General features: G+C 40.0%; 1 protein-coding gene across 2 annotated transcripts; it reads left to right on the plus strand.

Annotated features, from left to right (window-relative positions):
- Window positions 1-449: 449 nt before the first annotated feature.
- On the plus strand, window positions 450-16,221 carry LOC111870758 (probable cytochrome P450 6a14). Of its 2 annotated transcripts, XM_023863274.2 has the most exons (4): window positions 450-614; window positions 2,515-3,717; window positions 7,986-8,237; window positions 12,772-16,221. In XM_023863274.2, the coding sequence occupies exons 2-4, from the start codon at window positions 2,577-2,579 to the stop codon at window positions 12,936-12,938; spliced, it is 1,560 nt and encodes a 519-aa protein (XP_023719042.1). In that variant the 5' UTR covers window positions 450-614; window positions 2,515-2,576; the 3' UTR covers window positions 12,939-16,221. The 2 variants fall into 2 exon arrangements, with proteins under 2 accessions (XP_023719042.1, XP_023719043.1); XM_023863275.2 differs by lacking the exon at window positions 7,986-8,237.
- Window positions 16,222-18,939: the final 2,718 nt, after the last annotated feature.

Below are 18,939 nucleotides of genomic sequence, written 5' to 3' on the forward strand. Positions count from 1 at the left end.
TGTGGACTGCCTCAGATCATATTCTGTTACTGTGTTATACAGCGTTACACGACCGTGTTTCTCACATAATAGTTATGAACGAGAACAATTGGATGTTTTGTCTAAACAAGTCTTTGTTATGCCGCATTCTTCCTGTTGTTACGTGAGTTCTTGTATTGATTAACTATCATCTTGTAATTGTTGTGTATTACGCGTAAAACACACACATTACATTACATAATTTTTCCGCTCCTCGATGTTACATAATGGTTCATTATGTCAAGAACTAGGAATCTTCCGTAACGTGCATGGGGGACTTTGTTTAGGGAATTAAGCTTTATAATATGTTAATTAGGATATATTAGAACCATTTCGTCATTAGTAAATGTATATTTGATTCTTTCGCTATCACGGTTATCTCGCAAAAAGCTGTATTCAGTTAACGAAGTGTACTGGGGCGAATTGCGAAATGGTAATAGTTGTAGCATGAATGTAATTATATGCCTTATGTTCCAATTATTTATGTCATAACGAAGGGTACTAAAGTAACGGGAATTTAGCATAAATATCAGTCGAGGAACGTCAGTCTTTCACAGAAGAGATTTCAGCTAAGATTGTTCCTTTTTTAAAAATATGTGAGTATACCTATCAGTATATGTATCTTAGAATAAATGTTGAAGAGACTGAGGTTCTTACGGTGGTGGCTATGAAGAAAGCCGTCTTTGGGCTGTAGCGCCCTGAAGATCTTGTGTGAAAAGATGTTTGGAGGAACGTATCGCCTCCATCTTCAGGGTAGAATAATCCGCGAACAAGGAGCCAGCTTGAGCAGGTGGCTGCAGTCTGCATTCTACAGTCTAGTCCACGTTCCTCTAAAGATCGTTTTACACAAGATCTTCAGGGCGCTACAGCCCAAAGACGACACTTTTCTTGGAACAGATTATTTATATTTCCACTTAAGGAATTAAATCGTCCCCAAAATATTTCTTACATTCAGTTCGAAAATAATATTATATTTACATTATGGTATACAGATATTGGCATAGGTGTGTATCCGTGTTCTATGCACGAAAATTATTTCCTGAGCGCTAAATGTGTAACACAAAACCGGATATAGAAAATAATAACAGGAAAGTATTTTCCACAATAAACGTAGAGGAACGAGACAATTTTAAAATTGAGTAATATCCCTAGCTCATTCCTTTGAGGCTGTTGAAAGTAATAGTCTCATCATCATCATCATCATCATCATCATCATCATCATCAGTAATCTGTCAAGACGACAGGTCCACAGTCTCTTCTAAAACAGTTCCTCCACCTAATGCGATCTAGAGCTTTCTCCTTCAAATGACAGTATCCTCTTCTGTCCCCAAGGTCATCCAGCATCTTCTTACGTCTTCTTCCTCGTCTTCTTGTCACTTCTATCCGCCCCTCTATCTTTCCTTCAATAACTTCTTTTAGAAGGCAGTTTCTGCGTAAAACATGACCAAACCAATTAGCCTTCCGTTTTCTTATTTCGTGTAGGATATTCCTCTGCTCACTGACTCTAATTAACACTTCTTCATTTCTCACATAATCGGTCCAACTGATCTTCTCCATCCTTCTCCAACACCACATTTCGAAACTTTCCAGATGTTTCTGATCTACTGCCCTAAGTGTCCATGTTTCAGCCCCATACAGAGCTATGCTCGAAATGTAACATTTCACTAGTTTCTTCCTCAAATTTAAGTCCAATTTGCTGGTAAAAAGGTTCTTCTTCTTGCCAAATGCAGCTTTTTCCATGGCAATCCTGGATTTAATTTCACTAGTACACCTTCCATCATCTGTTAACAAGCTACCCAAATATTTAAAACATTTCACATTCTCAGTCTAATTAATAAAATTTATCTTGGAATTATAATTGTGATTATGAACAACTTTATGTTAGGCTGATATTGGCGCCGATATCCAGCGGTATATAAACATAAAAATGTTAGTGGTAGGATGTGTAAAATAAACCATCTCCTCTTTCAGTGTCAACGTAAGTGTTACATTCCGTTTTCAGAATCGAAACCTGATCGATCAATCGACTGTAGTAGCTATACGTTTCTGGTGGAAATGCCTTTAACGCTTTACCATAGATACAGTAATGTCAGTATGCTCACTATATCTGTTATTACCATAAATATATAAGTTAGAGTATTTTCAGATACACTTTGCTTCATAAAGAGGTTAGGTGGATCAGTTAATTCAGACTTAAAAATATTAACCCTCTTATATAAAAGGACTTTGAGGTTTCGTAATAAATATCGTGGATGAAAGCACAAAAAAATGCGTAAAATTTGAGGCTTTCACGGCGGTGACTATGAAGAAAGCAGTCTTCTGGGATTTGGCACCGTGTATATGTGGTGTTAACCGACGTTCCTCCGAAACGTCGATTAACACCACATATACACGGAGCCAAATCCCAGAAGACTGCTTTCTTCACAAAAAAAAATCTTTGAATAAATTAGACAAAGAGTACTTCATTAAATTAAGAGAAGGGTATTTTGATTTCAGATTTAAATCCGGAGTTGAGATCACACTCCAGGTTCTTCATTAGTAACTATACACGCCTAAAAATGAACACGACAGTTGTATACTTAATGATATCATTATCTGCAACATTTCTGGGGATTTTTCTAGTTTTCTATGCATATTGCAAATACCGTTATTCTTACTGGAAGAAGAAAGGTGTTGCATACCTCGAGCCCTCTTTCCCGTTTGGAAACATTGGAGATGCACTACTACAAAGGAAATCTGTTGGGTTACAATTCCAAGATATTTATAATAAACTTGCCGGACATGAACTTGGAGGGGCGTTTTCATTCATCAGACCAATACTCATAGTTCGAGAGCCAGAGATGATTAAGAACATCGTAGTTAAAGACTTTGTACATTTCCACGATCATGGTACGTACTTTGATGAAGAAAATGATCCTTTATCTGCCCACCTGTTCATGCTGACCGGATATAAATGGAAGAATCTTCGCACTAAGCTTACACCTACGTTCACTTCTGGTAAAATTAAGACGATGTTCCAAATTCTTGTTGACTGTGGTAACGAACTGAAAAAACACGTGGATCAGTCTGCTGCTAATGGTGAGACTTTGGAAGTGAAGGATATTCTGGCTAAGTTCAGTACTGATGTGATCGCAACGTTTGCTTTTGGAGTGCAGTGCAACTGCCTTAAGAATCCAGACGCTGAGTTTAGAAAATGGGGTAGAAAAATTTTCGAAACTAATATGAAAACAGGAGTCAGAGACCTTGCCATGTTTGTGGCTCCAGCTTTGGCTTCAATAATTAAAATACCTTTCGTGCCTCGAGATGTGACCCAATACTTCAAGAAGATGGTGAAAGAAACAGTTGAATATCGGGAAAATAATAGTGTGAAGCGAAATGATTTCATACAGCTTTTGATCCAAATGAAAAAGGAAGGAACAGTTTATATGAATAAGAAATTGGATGACACGTTAAAAGCAGATAGTCTGAATGATGCTGGTCTAACAATGAATGAGATTGCAGCCCAAGCGTTTGTATTCTTTGCTGCTGGATTTGAAACCTCTTCAACGACTATGAGTTTCTGCTTATATGAGTTGGCAATGAACCAGGACGTACAGGAACGTGTTCAGGAAGAGATCGATGCAGCGCTAAGAAAACATGAGGATAAAATCACTTACGAAGCCATTCAGGAAATGGAGTACCTCGACAATGTGATCACAGGTAAATTTCAATACTACAGTAAGTTTTGTGGCAGCAAAATTTGATGGAATTTCTCTCTGTGGGAGACTGAATCATTTAAAATATATTCTCATAACTTAGTTCATGATTTCAGCACATGTCTTCGTTTTTCAACAACTGTACTTATTTTTAAAAACAAATTTGGATATAAAGATGTCGATATATATTTTATAAAGTAATTAATTCTGCACACACACATTTATATATATTTATTTATTTATTTTTGAAGTCAGGGCATCATGTACCAATATTTCCTATTATGATCCTATATATATAGGATCATAATACGAAATATAGATACATTGTGTTCTGACCTTATAAATACACGTATATTTTTCTGAACTCGTGGTACAAATCAGGGCTGTCCAGCATAAAAATACTGAAGGGCTGCCTTAGTTACATACACCTTACCCAACCGCGGGCCACATCAGTTTAAATCGGTGTGGTCAGGCAACATAACCATTTTAAAAGGGTAACAGGACACTCAGTCAGTGTTGTGAGCTCGACGGCGCTTGAGAATCTGCTGGGCTATGTCTCCATTACGTAGCATTATAAATAATTAAATGCAGTTCAAATATTTATTCGGTGTGTTGCAAGATGAACGGGAGGACTATATGGGATAATTAGTAAGCACCTTTCGTAGGTCGTGCTATAGCTGAGGCGGTTAGTCGCCGGTTTCCCACCGCGGCGGGCCAGGTTCGAGTCCAGGTCAGGTTATGTGGAAATTGTTGTGGACAAAGTGACAGTAGGGCAGGGTTTCTAAGAGTATTTCAGATTCCCCTGCCAATTCTCCTTCCACCGACTGCTCCACACTCATGATCTATCGTCCTGGCTAGTACAATAGGCCAGTTAGTGGCCGTCGTACCAAGTGGACCCTCACTCTACCCCAAGAAAGTAAAAAGGAAATATTCTCCCTGACCGTAAAGCCCAGCAGATCGGACTGATGCGGCCTGCATGACGCAGGTTGAACAGCACAGTTGTACATCCACGTGGAACACAACTGTCGGAGCGGACCTAAGAGATGTATCTTGTGGTGTAATACGTGTTCAACCCCCGCTTAATTTTTACGAGAAGTGCGCATGTACCAAGCACCAAGGGTGACCCTACTTGTTTATTCAAAGTTGTCCGTTTCCTGTATGAGGTAGTCTAGACTTCGTAATTTTGTGTGAATTAAAGAGGTTCATTCTTTTGGGGAGAAACGTTGTTTATGGGCACTTCCTGCAGGTGTTCTCCCCTCGTGATTTAAGAGTCCTCTAAATTGGAATTATCATTTAGAATTCCTACTACCACCCAATACTCCTTACAACTGAATGGTCATATAACTCTTTAGGACGACAAATCAAACGCCCTCAGTAGGCGTGTCTCTGGGTGTCCAAGCACCAAGTTCGGGGTTCGAATCCCTTTAAAAACTCAGACCTTGATAGCCACAGCGGACATTACGCTAGACTTCTCACTTGTTCACTTCGGTCAGACTCCTCACCAGTTTAATCACGTATCATCACTTGTTTCTCGCACTTGTGTGATATTACTGAACTTCAGTTCATCATCGACTGTTACACTCAACAACTCTTTGGAGGCTACCTTTTGCCACCTGCGGACTCCTATCGCATTCACGTCCTTCTACTTGTTCATCTGTCAGAACTCAATGATATTCCTATTGTGACCTCGTATAAATATAATGCGTTCTATGATCGAGGAAACCTGGCAACAGCATAGAGTGGATACAGCATTTCTCACAGATTGCTGCTGTAACTGCCGATAGAAGAATGAGTCATTAGCGCTTATAAATGTGCGCCGTCAGATGGTCTTATCTGGTCACTGCAATATGTCGCATTAATAGTCAGTCTGTGTTAGAATGTCGATAGGCGGGCGACATTCATACTGAAACGAATTTCACTGTTGAACAGAGTGTATATGGTGTCTAAAGTTTTGCAAGGAAAACTTACATAAAATGTATCCCTAAGTTTCGTCGTGAATAACCTGACTCGCCAGTTCCCATAAAGTCGTGTGTATCCAAGCTTGTGTAAAAGTGGCAGGCGACAGGTTCAGTGTGTGACATGAAGAAGCAATCGAAGAGGATTGTGCTGACTGAAGAAAAGTTTCTGGATATTGGATCACGACTACAGATCAGTCCTCGAAAATCGTTACGACTCTTAGCACAGGAAAACGTTGTTTCGCTAGGATCTGCTTTCACAGCCATAAAATTAACAAAATTTCTTCCGTATAAATTAAACTTGTGCATGAGCTGATACAACCAGATTATGTAGCAAGAATTCGTTTTGTTACCTGGCTGCTGCAAAATTGGCACCATGGTATCGTGGATGGTGAAGCGTGGTTTCACGTTAGTGATCATGTCAATGCACAAAATGTAAGATTATGGAGCGAGGAAAATCCTCACGTTATACAGCAAGTGTCATTATATAGTGAAAAGGTGGGAGTGTGGTGTGCTGCAAGTCCGCTTCGAATCATTTGCCCCTTATTTTTCCACGAAACCGTGAACTCTGACTGCTATGTCAATGATATAATGAATCTGTTCTTCAATCAGCTGACTGCTGAAGAAAGACAATATGGGTATTTTCAGCAAGACAGCACTACAGCACATATGGCTAATGCAACCATGGTCGCAATACAGGAAGTGTCTGGAGACAGAACAATCAGCAGGGGACTGTGGCCTCCCAGATCTCAGCGTTTGCGACTTTTATCTTTGGGGAAACCTAAAGAGAAAAGTCTACAAGTATAATCCTCGCACCACTGAAGCTCTGCAGAATGAAATAACACGCGTAATTAGTTCAATTACCGTAGACGAACTTTAGAAAGTGTGGCATAATTTATTTATGCTAAGCAAGGCATATTTGTGAGCAGAAGGGGGTCATTTCCAACATCTGTTATAAAGCACGGTAAGTGTGTGTTAACTTTTTACAGTATTCCTATGAATGTGTGCAGGTACAGAAACTGATGTGAGGGAATCAGCGACACGATTACAGTAACACCAAACATGCTTCAATAAACCAGGAACGATGTTTATAATTTTCGTATCACCAAAGGAGCCCACATTTAAATTTATTGAGAAAGTTATTTACTCAGAAAAAGCTTTGATAATTTCCCGTTGTAGTAGCGTAACTCATAAAAATGCGCAATGTATGCTTTCCGAGATATAATTATTTCATTTTGGATACCTTTCATCCGGACACTCTGCAGAACCTTTTGGTAAATTTGGAGGGGTGGAATACACTTACATCGAACAGAAACTCTCTCCCAAATGAGCAATTATTTAAGTATTTGGTGCAGAAGGCTCGATGAGTCCAGTCCATATTTTCAAACATTATTTATTTATGGACAACTTCAATATTCTGTCACCTATGCTTAGTTCTCCCAGTTTGTCGTTTTATTGACAATTTCCTTCTAAACTTTTGTTTCCTTCTCTCATAATCCGCATTTGTGTTACGAATCCCTCCTATCTCGCTCTCTCTCCCTCTCTAGTACACCGCTGGCACACAGGCAGAAGAATATTTGAATGGAAACGCTGCTGAAGTTAGTTAACGTTTCTCAGATCCTACAAGGATGGAGAATTGCTCTACCACCTGAGCGATTCTTCCTTCCACAAGAAGTGGACTCATCCATGATTTACTTAGTATTTTAACGTGATTGAGTGACTATAGGCGGCGTTTGGAATGATAATCGTATTTATTGGAATCCTATAGATCGTAACGATTATTAACTATAACAGTTTAAATAATCTACACTATTAAAAAATCGCTACAACAGGCAATACACCTTGTCAGTCTGCTGTGTCCTAACCTGTAGACAGATAGAGGGACGGATGCATTGGATGGATTAAATATAGATTAAATGGATAGACGGATTAGACAGATAGATGGATAGCCAGTAATTATCGCAAGTAATTATTTTGGAAAACGAAATATTATAATTTTTAACTCTTTGAATATTACACAGTTCTTGACTACATTTCGACATTATAATATGTGAATATGACAGTAAAATTCGGTTAGATCTGACAATACGATCTTACCCCCCTTTTTGCCTCCTCCTTGCTTGCTTGCTGGTGCTCACACTTTGGGCGCCACCTCTCTCTTACCGCCCTTTTCTNAGAATAAGTAAGTGAGTTTTACGTGAAGTCTGCGTACCCGAATCTGAAATATATTTGTAGCTTTCTGCTCGTACCTCTCTACAAAATATTTACTGCATAGGAAGTGCTGTCTCTTATGTAATATTATCCATCTTTTCTACAGAAACGCTAAGGAAATATCCGCCTGTGCCGTTTCTGACACGAGAATGTACGAAGAAATACAAAATTCCAGGGACAGATGTTGCTATAGAGAAAGGGACGCTAGTCATCATTCCTGTAATTGGACTCCATATGGATGAGAAGTATTATCCGGACTCAGAAAAATTTGATCCAAATCGCTTCAGCGAGAAATTGAAGAACAAGAGGCCTCAATTCACTTATCTGCCTTTTGGAGAAGGACCAAGGATCTGTATTGGTAAGTGATATTTCAGAAACCCTGGCAGTGAAATTAAATGAATAATGAGAGAAGCAATTGTCCTTCTACCCCCTACAAATTCCAAGAGGCATCCGTCTTCTCCTGATCGAACACTGGGATTGTGGGTTTGAATCCCACCCAAGGCATTATTATCATTGTTTTTATTCTGTTTATGTTGTTCTATGTGCAAGTAGTGGCCTTGCGACGGGCTGATCCACCATCCAAGGAGTCATACCAGCTGTGTATAGGAATAAGAAACTGAAAAAAAACGGCCATGGCCAAAAGGGCTGTATAGCCAAAGAGCGAGAAAAAGAAAAAGGAAAAAATCTGAAGAGCACGTATTTTTCCTCATTTTATAAATTTTATATAATTTCTTGCGAGTTTATATTTTATTTAAAATGTGTTCTTGTATATTTTGTAGTGTATTTAAAATTGCTGTCAGTGACTCATACTATGAACCGTCGAATGATATCTCTTACTGAGCAAGTGATGCAGATAGGTATAGTCCATGCCCAACCTAGGGAACCATTCCAGCGTTTGACTTTGTGTTTCACTTCTTGCCGTCTATGTGCAACTAAAGTTAGTTTAAACGTTTATAAATGCTTCTCGTTTGCCTACAGTTCACAATATTATGCTGCAATATTATATTCCGGCATTTGCCTGGATGGTATGATAAGAATCACAAAACCATCAGTCAGTAACAGGGCCGAGGTCCTCTGCGCACACTCCCAGATGCCTATCAGAAGCGTTACTCTCTGAAACATTTCGAACGGTAGTTGCTTGTTCCCGGTTCTAATTTCCTTACATAACCTACCTTAGTTATTCCTCTTACTTCAAAACATCCTTGCCTCTGCGTTTGCTTAGCCAAGACTCAGCAAGTTCATATTCCGTTTAACATATTAGGTACTGGTCACAATCCCTAGTCAGTCGATCGGTCATAAGTATGACCTCAAGCTCGAAACTAATACACGATAACTGGTTTAGAGCAGTCCAAGAGTTTCAGGCCACTTCATTCGGTTGATTTTCCTACTACGTAATTGCATATACCGGAACCCTTGAGAAGCTAAGTGAGGTTCAGCTAGTCAAGAAATTCCCAACATATATATATATCAAAGATCTCGATCCCTATAGTGAGTTATATGAATTCAATATAAAATTTCCTATTTTGTTTCTTTAAGATTCATTTTAAAATTGTCTTCCCATCTACACATAGATTTTCAAGGTGGCTTTTTACCTCCGGGTTGTAAAAAATCTTTCTATGGGTCTACAGTCTCATCCTCCGTGATTTCAACATCATACTAATACATGGCGAGGGGTAGAATCCTGTCAGTGCACTTCGTCCTTATTCTGCACTCATTCTGACTGCGTAATTCGAAGCAATGCAAGCTACTGTACGAAGAGAAATAAGCAATGTACTGACCTACACAACTGTAAAAAGCTCTCCTTGAAACAGGACTTGAAGGCCTATAGGGTTGTGAGACGTCGAGGCTCTCATATTTTCTAGATAATCTGGTCACAAATGGCCGTAAGGTTGTCAGCCTTACGCTCCTCTCACCCTTTACCCCATAGGAAGATTCCTGGTACTAATTTCTGTTAGAAGCTCAGTCGACACCAGGGTCATAGTGCTGCTGGAAGAATTAGGTAAATTGAAAAAATCCACTTCATCGGGACTCGAACCCGATACCTTCCGGCTTGTAGAATAGTGCCTCAAGTACACAACTCTACTTGAGGCAATAAGTCTCTATGCACATTCAGTACATAAAACGTGAAGTTGCTGCTTGCTTAATTATCATAGGTTGGAAACATACTCGTACGTGATACTGAAGTTTCAATTCCACTCGTTAGTAAGCTCTTCACTAGTTGCAGGTGAGTGGTCAGCATCATGTAGCGGCTGCTCTACACCCCAATTCCGCAGCAAGGAGAATAGTGAGTGTGCACCTTATGAACGTAAATATAGGGTACAAATCCTGAACAGCTGAGCTAACATTGGTTTCTCACACATGGTTCTCTCTCATAGAGTTTGTTTTATTAAACCACGGAAAATTTTCAGCGTCCCGTTGGATCTTGTACAGCAGTCTTCTATTTCTGAGCTGATAATATTAAATCCGTAAATAATTATTTTAAATTCTGAGGCTGGATCTCCTGCCATGATCTTTGATTACCTCCTTCAGTCTAGCTAGTATAACTTGCAGATTTCTGTATTCATACTGGTACGCTTTCTCTGGCACAGATAATCTTTTTTTTTTCCTACTTTCCTTCAACTGGATCAATCTCCTCAGAAGTATGGCAGGATATCCTCGAAGTGAGACCATCCAGTCTCAAGGTCTCTACAATTAGCACGTAAACATTTCTGTGAAGATTAACACCATCTACGTTGGATTCTAGTCTAAAAGACCCCGTTTCAAGTTTCCACTGTGCTGTTTATTGCATTTCTCTTTGTTTCCTTCAGCACCGTAGTGTTTACAATTACACCTCCTCCTCTGTCCATTCTGTTTCATTATTTAAATCAGCCTTAAAGCAATGCTTACAATAAACAGACCTAGGATGCCGGTAAAAGTGACTATTGGGGTCTTTTGGGATATGATACAGTGGAGTCAGAGGGGAAGTGGAGGCAACAGGTTCCTTAGAAACATCGATAACCACATACGAGGTACCGAACCTTAAAAGTAAAACACTCCATGGTTTTAGTCCTCAAGTGAACTATACCGACCGGACGATAGCCGTTTGTTGGCGAAGTTAGTGCCAACTTTAGGGGATAGAGGGTGTCACGTGATCAGCGCAACGAATCCCTCCGAATCTTCTGAAGATTAAATAAAAGTATCAGTAATATTACAGGTTACTAGATTCTGGAAACATTCCTCAACTAACCCATTTCATTTCACAACCAGGAAAATTATTTCCTTAAGATAACACGAAGAGAGATATAAAGTGTCCTATTTCTCAATAAATTTAATAGCCACTTTCCAAAAGTCCTTCCGTAGAAGTTCTGCACTACTTAATGTTCAACTTAAGCTACATGTTCAACCCATGGTAAAGTACTGCGAGTCTGTTCCGTAGCTCAGGTGGTTAGTTTGAGGTTCCTCAACAAGACCCATCTGATTCGATCCTCGTGATGTCATGGTTGAAGTCACGTGGTCACAATAATGAGAGCATTGTAAAATCACCGAATAACTAGCCAGCTGCTTCTATCAATTTCTGTATCAATAATATCTGAGTTCCATAATCGCAGAGCTGTATAAATTATTTATTCTTTTTAGTATAAAATATATACCCCTGCTCTTTCGTCACCTCACTTCTCTGACTACTCCACCTTCTACGCTGGTTCTTGCCTTACGCTGCGATTGCCTTTCGATTTCTTCTTGGTTGCGTGTCCCGCTACTTTCCGCAACTCGTAATTTTGGAAAGCAGGGAGTGATTTTTGGGCATCAGTAAACGTATTTGAGTAGCTTACTACTGGAAGATTATCCTGACAGTGAGTTATGGAGTTCCGGTCAGCTTGCTCAGATGAAGTAGAGATGGGCTCTAGTCTTAGGGCGTAACGGGCCTCACTCCGGCAGGACGGGAAGAAATTGATCCTAACAAATTTGTACGAACATCAACTTCGGTACACACGAAACTTCTTTACTGTTTAGTGTGCTTTTAATACCAAATGAGTTCCTTCTTACCACTGGCTTAATTTATCACTTTTTAACACTGTGTTTATTCCTGTACTACTCGAACTTTCGGTAATTTACTTTTGCTTTTACTAAGGGACCGGGTATAAACTGAATAATGGACTAGTGACACAGTTTTGCATCCGTACAATTCAGGATTTGGAAGACTACTAATTTAGTGAATTAGCTCTCCGAAGTAATTAGCTGCTTCGAGCCCAAACTTCCAAGAGGAAGCTCCTCCATGAAAGAGACCTTATTGTTCCAGTTTAAAGTTTGGGAGTTCTTATATTTTCCCATACTATTGACTTGTTCGATTCTAGCTCTCAACTACTCAAAGGCCCTTTTGACAGCTTCGTGATATATTTTCAGCTTGGCGTGGGGCTGTGGCCCCCCTAGCTTCTGAGTTATAGCATTCACAAGCTGCCAAATCTCAGATTTCCAAATTTATGCAGCCGTAGCTCAAATAATTAAATTTTCAGTAATTGTGAATGCTACATCCTGTCCATACAACAAGAATGAGTTTATGTTACTCTCTGAATGCAAACATGGGACTAACTGCTTACTTGGCCGCACCTTACCTCAATCGGTTAGTGGCTGGCTCCCTACCGCGGCGGCCCGAATTCGATCCCGGGTCTGGTCAAGTGGGATCTGTGGTGGACAAAGTGGCGCTGGAGCGGGTTTTCTCCAAGTACTTCGGTTTTCCCTGCAAATCTTTATTACACCAAATTCTCCATCATCATAATCACCCGGGGCCGCCTATAACAGGCCAATCAGCGGCCGCCGTGCCGAGGGGACCCAGTTGGACTCCACCCNAACCCATCTTCTATGCCGTAAGAACTTTGGAACAAAACATTTCTAAATGTGACTTCTTAATGTTACAGGGATGAGATTCGGGCTACTGCAGACCAAGGTAGGCCTTGTGTCGCTCTTGTCCAAATACAGCTTCCATGTTTCCAACAAGACATCAATGCCTTTGAAACTTGATAAGAAAAGCTTCATCACATCAGCTGTTGGTGGCATGTGGCTCAAGATTACAAAACGGATTTGAAATAACTCGTTCATTCTTTGCGTATAAAACAGTTTTCAGCGAAATTTAATTTCGTATTCGCTCTAAGATATTTGTAATTTCCGTATATAATCTTATTAAATTTGTTCCTTGCGAGAACACTGTAGTAAGCTGACTTACTGGCGAAGTGATAGCAAACCTCCAGGCATTTTACGTCAGTAGGCCTTGCTGAAGTTGACTAGAAACTTATAACTTCTAGCCGCATTATCCCCCAAATATTTTATTTGAACATTTTAATGTAAATTGTTGAGCTGACCCCCGTATTCAAATATGATCATTGTGAAGAGAAGAATTTCAAAACCACTCCAATATATGAAGTAATACAGCAAGCCTCTCTGTGCATGAGAGTAGCTTAGGGGAAGGAGCTTCTTTTCAGCAAGATATTCCAAATATGGTTCATTCAGAACCCAATTCAATAAGTTCCAAACCAAAAGTGATCCATTTTCATACATGTAATAAGAAAAAATTGGTGTTTAATGAATTATCTAACTCCACAAAGAAGAGTCTACGCCATAGTCTGAAGTATAATTGATGATATTATTAAGAAAGAAGCAAATATTTAATTGCTTCACGCATGTTAACGCCATAATATAAATAATTCAATTACACATCATTTCATAATAGAAATTCCAAATCACAGAAAACGTCGTTTCAATGTCAAATAGAAATCCATTAATACTGTGTAGGAAGAAGTTGCTAATCCCTTTTAAGAATCTTTCGAATCGAATAAATTAACTCTGCAAAAACAATCAGTCTTTTAATACAATATCAGGCGGTAGGTATAGTCACTATTGTGCTGTAAAGCATTAACTGTGTGAATAATTTGTATTCTGCAATTAACTGCCACAGTCTCATGCAACCGTCTGTATTCAAGACTGTATTAAAGTAACAATAACTTCAACATCATTATCGTGGAACTTCACAAGTTTTGAAAATTTTTTCAGGTTTATTTGTGCGAACTAATTTATTTCATGAAAAAGACTTCTTGGATAGCCAATATTTGCCCATGAGGTCAAGAAGTTACTCCTCTTTTATGGAAGCTGAAAGTTTTTTATAGTGTTCACAACAGCCTGTCACTCTTTCGTTTCCATGTAAATGGAATAGAATTCAAAATCTTCTGCAACATCTGTTTAAGATTCATTTTAATATTTTTATCCGCCCTGCGGTCAGGTTTTCCAAATGGTATATTTCTTCGGTTCCCCATTAAAATTCCGCGTCCATTTCTTATCCGTCCCGTGCGTGTTAAATGCTTAGTTTCCCTCATTCGCCTTGCCATGCAACAGAGATACGCTTTGAAGAGAATGAAGTATGAAACCTCTCGTTATTTCATTTCAGCTTACTTTTACTTTGTTCAGCAACCAATTGAAGTGTGTGCGTGAGGTGTTTTAGCTAGAGGTACATATGTACCTACCAAATAACTCCAAGGAACAAATTTCTTTTTGAGAACTAGATAGTGATTCAGCTGGTCAATAGTTGTCAGCCTTTTCTGGAAGTGGTGATTCATTACATGTTCATAAGCGTTCACCGCTTGAACATACTCTGAGTTAGATGAATTTAATTCACACCCTCAGGTTTTGCATCCATATTAATTGTATCCTTCTTCTGCCTCCATATACCACAAGCTATCTTTTCTTTCCCCCTTTCCTTAACTGAAATATCATCCGATTTTGTAGTCTCCCAAGTTCCTTCTCGTCCACGTTCTGCCTGTCTTTCTTCCTCCCAACACTCAGCAGGAGTTGTACCAAAATAGGATTTGCACTAACGGTAAGAGTTGCAATAATATGAGCACCCATATAAAATGAGGTGATCAGAATTCCAAGAAAATAAATAGAAACTTTAAACAATCCTTGGTACATTGTATCAATGATCTTTTCCGTCTTAATTATCTTAACATTTAAATGTGAACCACTCTTACATACTCGTAGTAAGAGAAGAGGAATATTCTGACATGCGAGGTGTTATCGGGAAGTTCCCAGACTGTTATTATTGTGACTGCCTCGGCGAAAGAAGATGAGAGGGCAGGTCAAGGTCACACTTCCGAAAGCCTATTGCATCAGTCTGCCACGCGATACTGCGCTGTGAACAATCACAGCTTTTACACCAGTGCTTTTTCTACTTCTGGTTTCAATTTGTCTGCGATTGATGGCAAAATCGAGCAAAGTTTCTCCATCAAGTTTTGCATGAAGCTTGGTAAATTTATTACCGAAATCCTTGAAATGCTTAATGAGGCTTTTGGAGAACATTATTTAAGTCGGACAGCGGTTTTTGAATGGCATTCACTTTTCAAGGCCGGTGGAGTGTCAGTTGAAGATGACGAACATTTAGGGAGACCGAGCACCAGCAAGACAACAGAAAATGTTGAAAAAATTCTAGAACTCATCCACAAAGACCGTTGCCGAACAATCCATGGGCTCGCAGACACCGCTGGGAGTAGTTATGGAGTTAGTCGGGAGATCTTAAAAGAAAATCTGAACATGGACCGCACTGTTCCTTCGACGCGCCCGCCCACACGTCCCTGAAGACCACAGAGTTTGTGACTAACAGCAACATGGTTATCGCTCCCCATGCTTCCTACTCGCCGGACATAGCCTCTTGTGATTTCGCTTTGTTTCCCAGAATTGAAAGTGAAACTGAAGGAGAGATGTTTTGAAACAGTGTCTGACACCCGAAGGGAACCACAAGCGGTACTCTATGTCATTAAGGGAAGTGACTTCCACGGTGCTTTTGAAGTGTGAAAAAAAGACATGATTGCTGTATATGTTCCAAATGAGACTATTTTGAAGGAGATGGCCGCCAAAATTGTGTAAGTTAAGCCAGAAATTCATTTTTGACGTAGCTCGGGAACTTTCCGACACCCCTAGTATATAGCACGTCAAGCAGTAATAATTTCATTGTCCATACATCATATGTTATTAGTTGTGTACATGATTACGTGCTTGTTAAGTAAATAGGGAATAATGTGCTTCGCTTGCATTCTTATATATATCTTTTGCTGCATGCATATAGGATCGAGAGTCATTAACAGTCGGCAATGATTGTTCCTCTAAGTTGAGGGCTGGGCTATGGCTATCAGCCCTCACCCGAATATAACTGACACGTTAGATGATTTCTTAACAAAGGTGGAAACCGAGAAATGCATAAAAATTGCTTGGAGTAAAGTTTCTGAACAAGAACATTTGAGTTCATATTGCAAATGACTGCAATATACGAGTAGCAGTATTTGATACTGAAGAGTTTTTTCATCTGGTAAAGAACGCCTTCTATTCCGTTTAATGTCGAACGACGTTTCGGAAGAACATGCCAGCTCTACCTTCTGGGTCCAAGAATAAACCAAACAAGAAGCCAACATGAAGCAGGAAGCAGGAAGCAGGAAGAAACGAACTAGACTGCGTTGTATCCTATACGATATAAATCTTCATAACAACCGCAAATCTTAAAATTATCATTATGGAATTAAAGAATCAAGGTTGTTGCCTTGTCATACTTCGTGGTAGCGTGGTTAGCAACCCTGCTTTACATTTAGGTGGTCATAGATTCAAATCTCGGCCTGGAGACAAGATATTCTAATTATCCTTAGTCGCTAAAAGAAAATTCCGAGGCATCATCTGAACCCACGCCACGACGGCTCCCTTCAAAAGACTTCCTTTCAGTTATTCATTATGACAATTTCCCCGTTTATCGCCGTGAATTTCGAACTTGTCATCTGGGATGTGACTTTCAAGGCCAACGATGGAGGCAGGAGGACTCTCCATAACGCTGGGAAGTATTTACAGCACTACGCATTGTCACGTTGCAAAATTCTGCAATCACGTCTATCACTGAATTTCCAGGCCTTCGACCCAATATCAACCGAGTCGTTAGAAGCTCCGTTAAATAAGTACGTATCAGTAAGAGCGTTAATGCCGCTTCACTCTACATGACAGTATGCCACTCTTGCCAACATCAATAAACTTTGGGGGGAGGGGTGCTCCTCCTACCAAACGTCGGGGTAACCGCACTAAATGGTCCATTGCAGCTCTTTTCCTTATCACTCACTACCAATTACACCAGTCGATCACAGTGACCGCGAGGTCAAAGACATGAACCTTCGTCTCCCGCTCGAACACTGTGGCCAAGGGTTCTAAACCCACTCAAGGCATGGTTGTTTATTTCCTTTTATTTTGTGTTTGTGTTGTTCTGTGTGAAGGTAGCGGCCTTGAGACGGGCTGATCCCCCGTCCAAGAACTACAACGAGTCTTATTGATTGTGTATAGAATTAATAAACTAAAACGGCAGAAGAAGAAGTAATTCTACCAATCAGCCAGTGAGATCGTGGGGTAAGCCACAAATGAGTGGGAAATATCTCGTTTGGGTCGACAGAAATGCGATTTCTCCTTTCCACATCCGAGCTAAAGCAGCATTGACCTTCAGACTTACTCGTCGCTCCGAGATGTGATCCGAGTCTTAAGGTTCAAGAATATACACAACCTTATCATGCGCATATCAGCATGAGTTGCAGGATTTAATGTAAACACTGGAATGTGACAGTCCGAGATATAGACACGACCAGAGACATTGGGAGAAGGTTTTGAGCTAGCGTGTTCTTTCTTTTGAAGAGGCACAAATTCTGATCTTACCTCAGAACTTATATTGTGTACCACTGCTAAACAAGAGAAACAGAGGAAGGCTCATTGGTATACTAAAATGTGTCAGGACACATTTATACACCTAAATGGATTCCAATAACATAGTTGTATTTCTACTTTCCTAGCCTGCAAAAGAGTAAACTCCATGGCTTTATTCCGCAAGCGAACTGTACCGACAGAGCGACTATCGCTTGTCGACGAAGTTAGTGCCAACTTTAGTGGATAGATGGTGTCGCGTGGTCAGCGTAACGAATCCCCACGGCAGTTAATTTCTGTTCTCTAGACTGGAGCTGCTGTTTCCTTGTAATAGTTCCTCAGTTACCCTCATGAGGCTAAGTGGACCCCGTTCCAGACCCAATACTTCTCAGAAAATCTGGTAGCATCGATAATCGAACCCGGGACCTCTGGATCTGTAGCCAGGAACTCTGACCACTCTGTTTATTTTTTAATTAATTCTGAAAGAGTGAACCATTTAGACATTTGATAGAACACCGTGGGTGGTTAACTGAACCATTCGTAAGAACAACACAATACATAACGGGATCGACATGCAACCAGACCCCGAAGGGAGCTGAAATCCCAAGTCTCAGGATTCAGTGATCGAACACCGTACAAGCCTCTGTGCAATTTCTGCGATATGCGTCTTTGTAAATTTAGTGATTAATTCGACAATAAATCCAGAGAACTACATACGAATATGTGTGTGTTGGTTCTTGGTGTGTTTACAGATCTGGTTCATCTACGCAATAAGTATTCCGTCTAATAGATTAGAAAGATCATGATGAGGTACGAATTGGGAAGGAGCTTCTTGTGGCCAATTTCAAGGAACTTTGCTTATATTGGCCTGGATGGACTGAGGAACACTGCAAAAACTCGTAGTTGCCCATATTTGAAAAATGTAATTGCAGAACTATTGCGTTTGCCTTACTGCTACTCCACCTCAAGAGACACCACTTCGAGTCATTCTTCCAAACCCTGGGTATAAAATTTATAGATGGCGCAGACTACAACAGCAAGCACACATTCTGGGGCTCAAGACTCATAACAACAAAAGGCAGAGAACTACATCAAGAGAATCCAAAATAACAATTACTCCATCATATCAATTGCAATATCAACATACTGGCCAACCGATGGAAATTAAATTCCTGACTTACTAGACTTCTTCATAACAAACGGCATCTCTCCTAACTACACAAACGCAACTGCACACTTTAACCTAACATCGAACCACACTCCGATCATAGCAACAATAAGCACATCAGTTATACTAAGGAAATCCAAGCCCACACTTCACNATGACCTAATATCGAACCACACTCCGATCATTGCAACAATAAGCACATAAGTTATACTAA

This window comes from Cryptotermes secundus, unplaced genomic scaffold (assembly GCF_002891405.2).
Source record: "Cryptotermes secundus unplaced genomic scaffold, Csec_1.0 scaffold263, whole genome shotgun sequence".
Lineage (NCBI taxonomy): Eukaryota > Metazoa > Arthropoda > Insecta > Blattodea > Kalotermitidae > Cryptotermes > Cryptotermes secundus.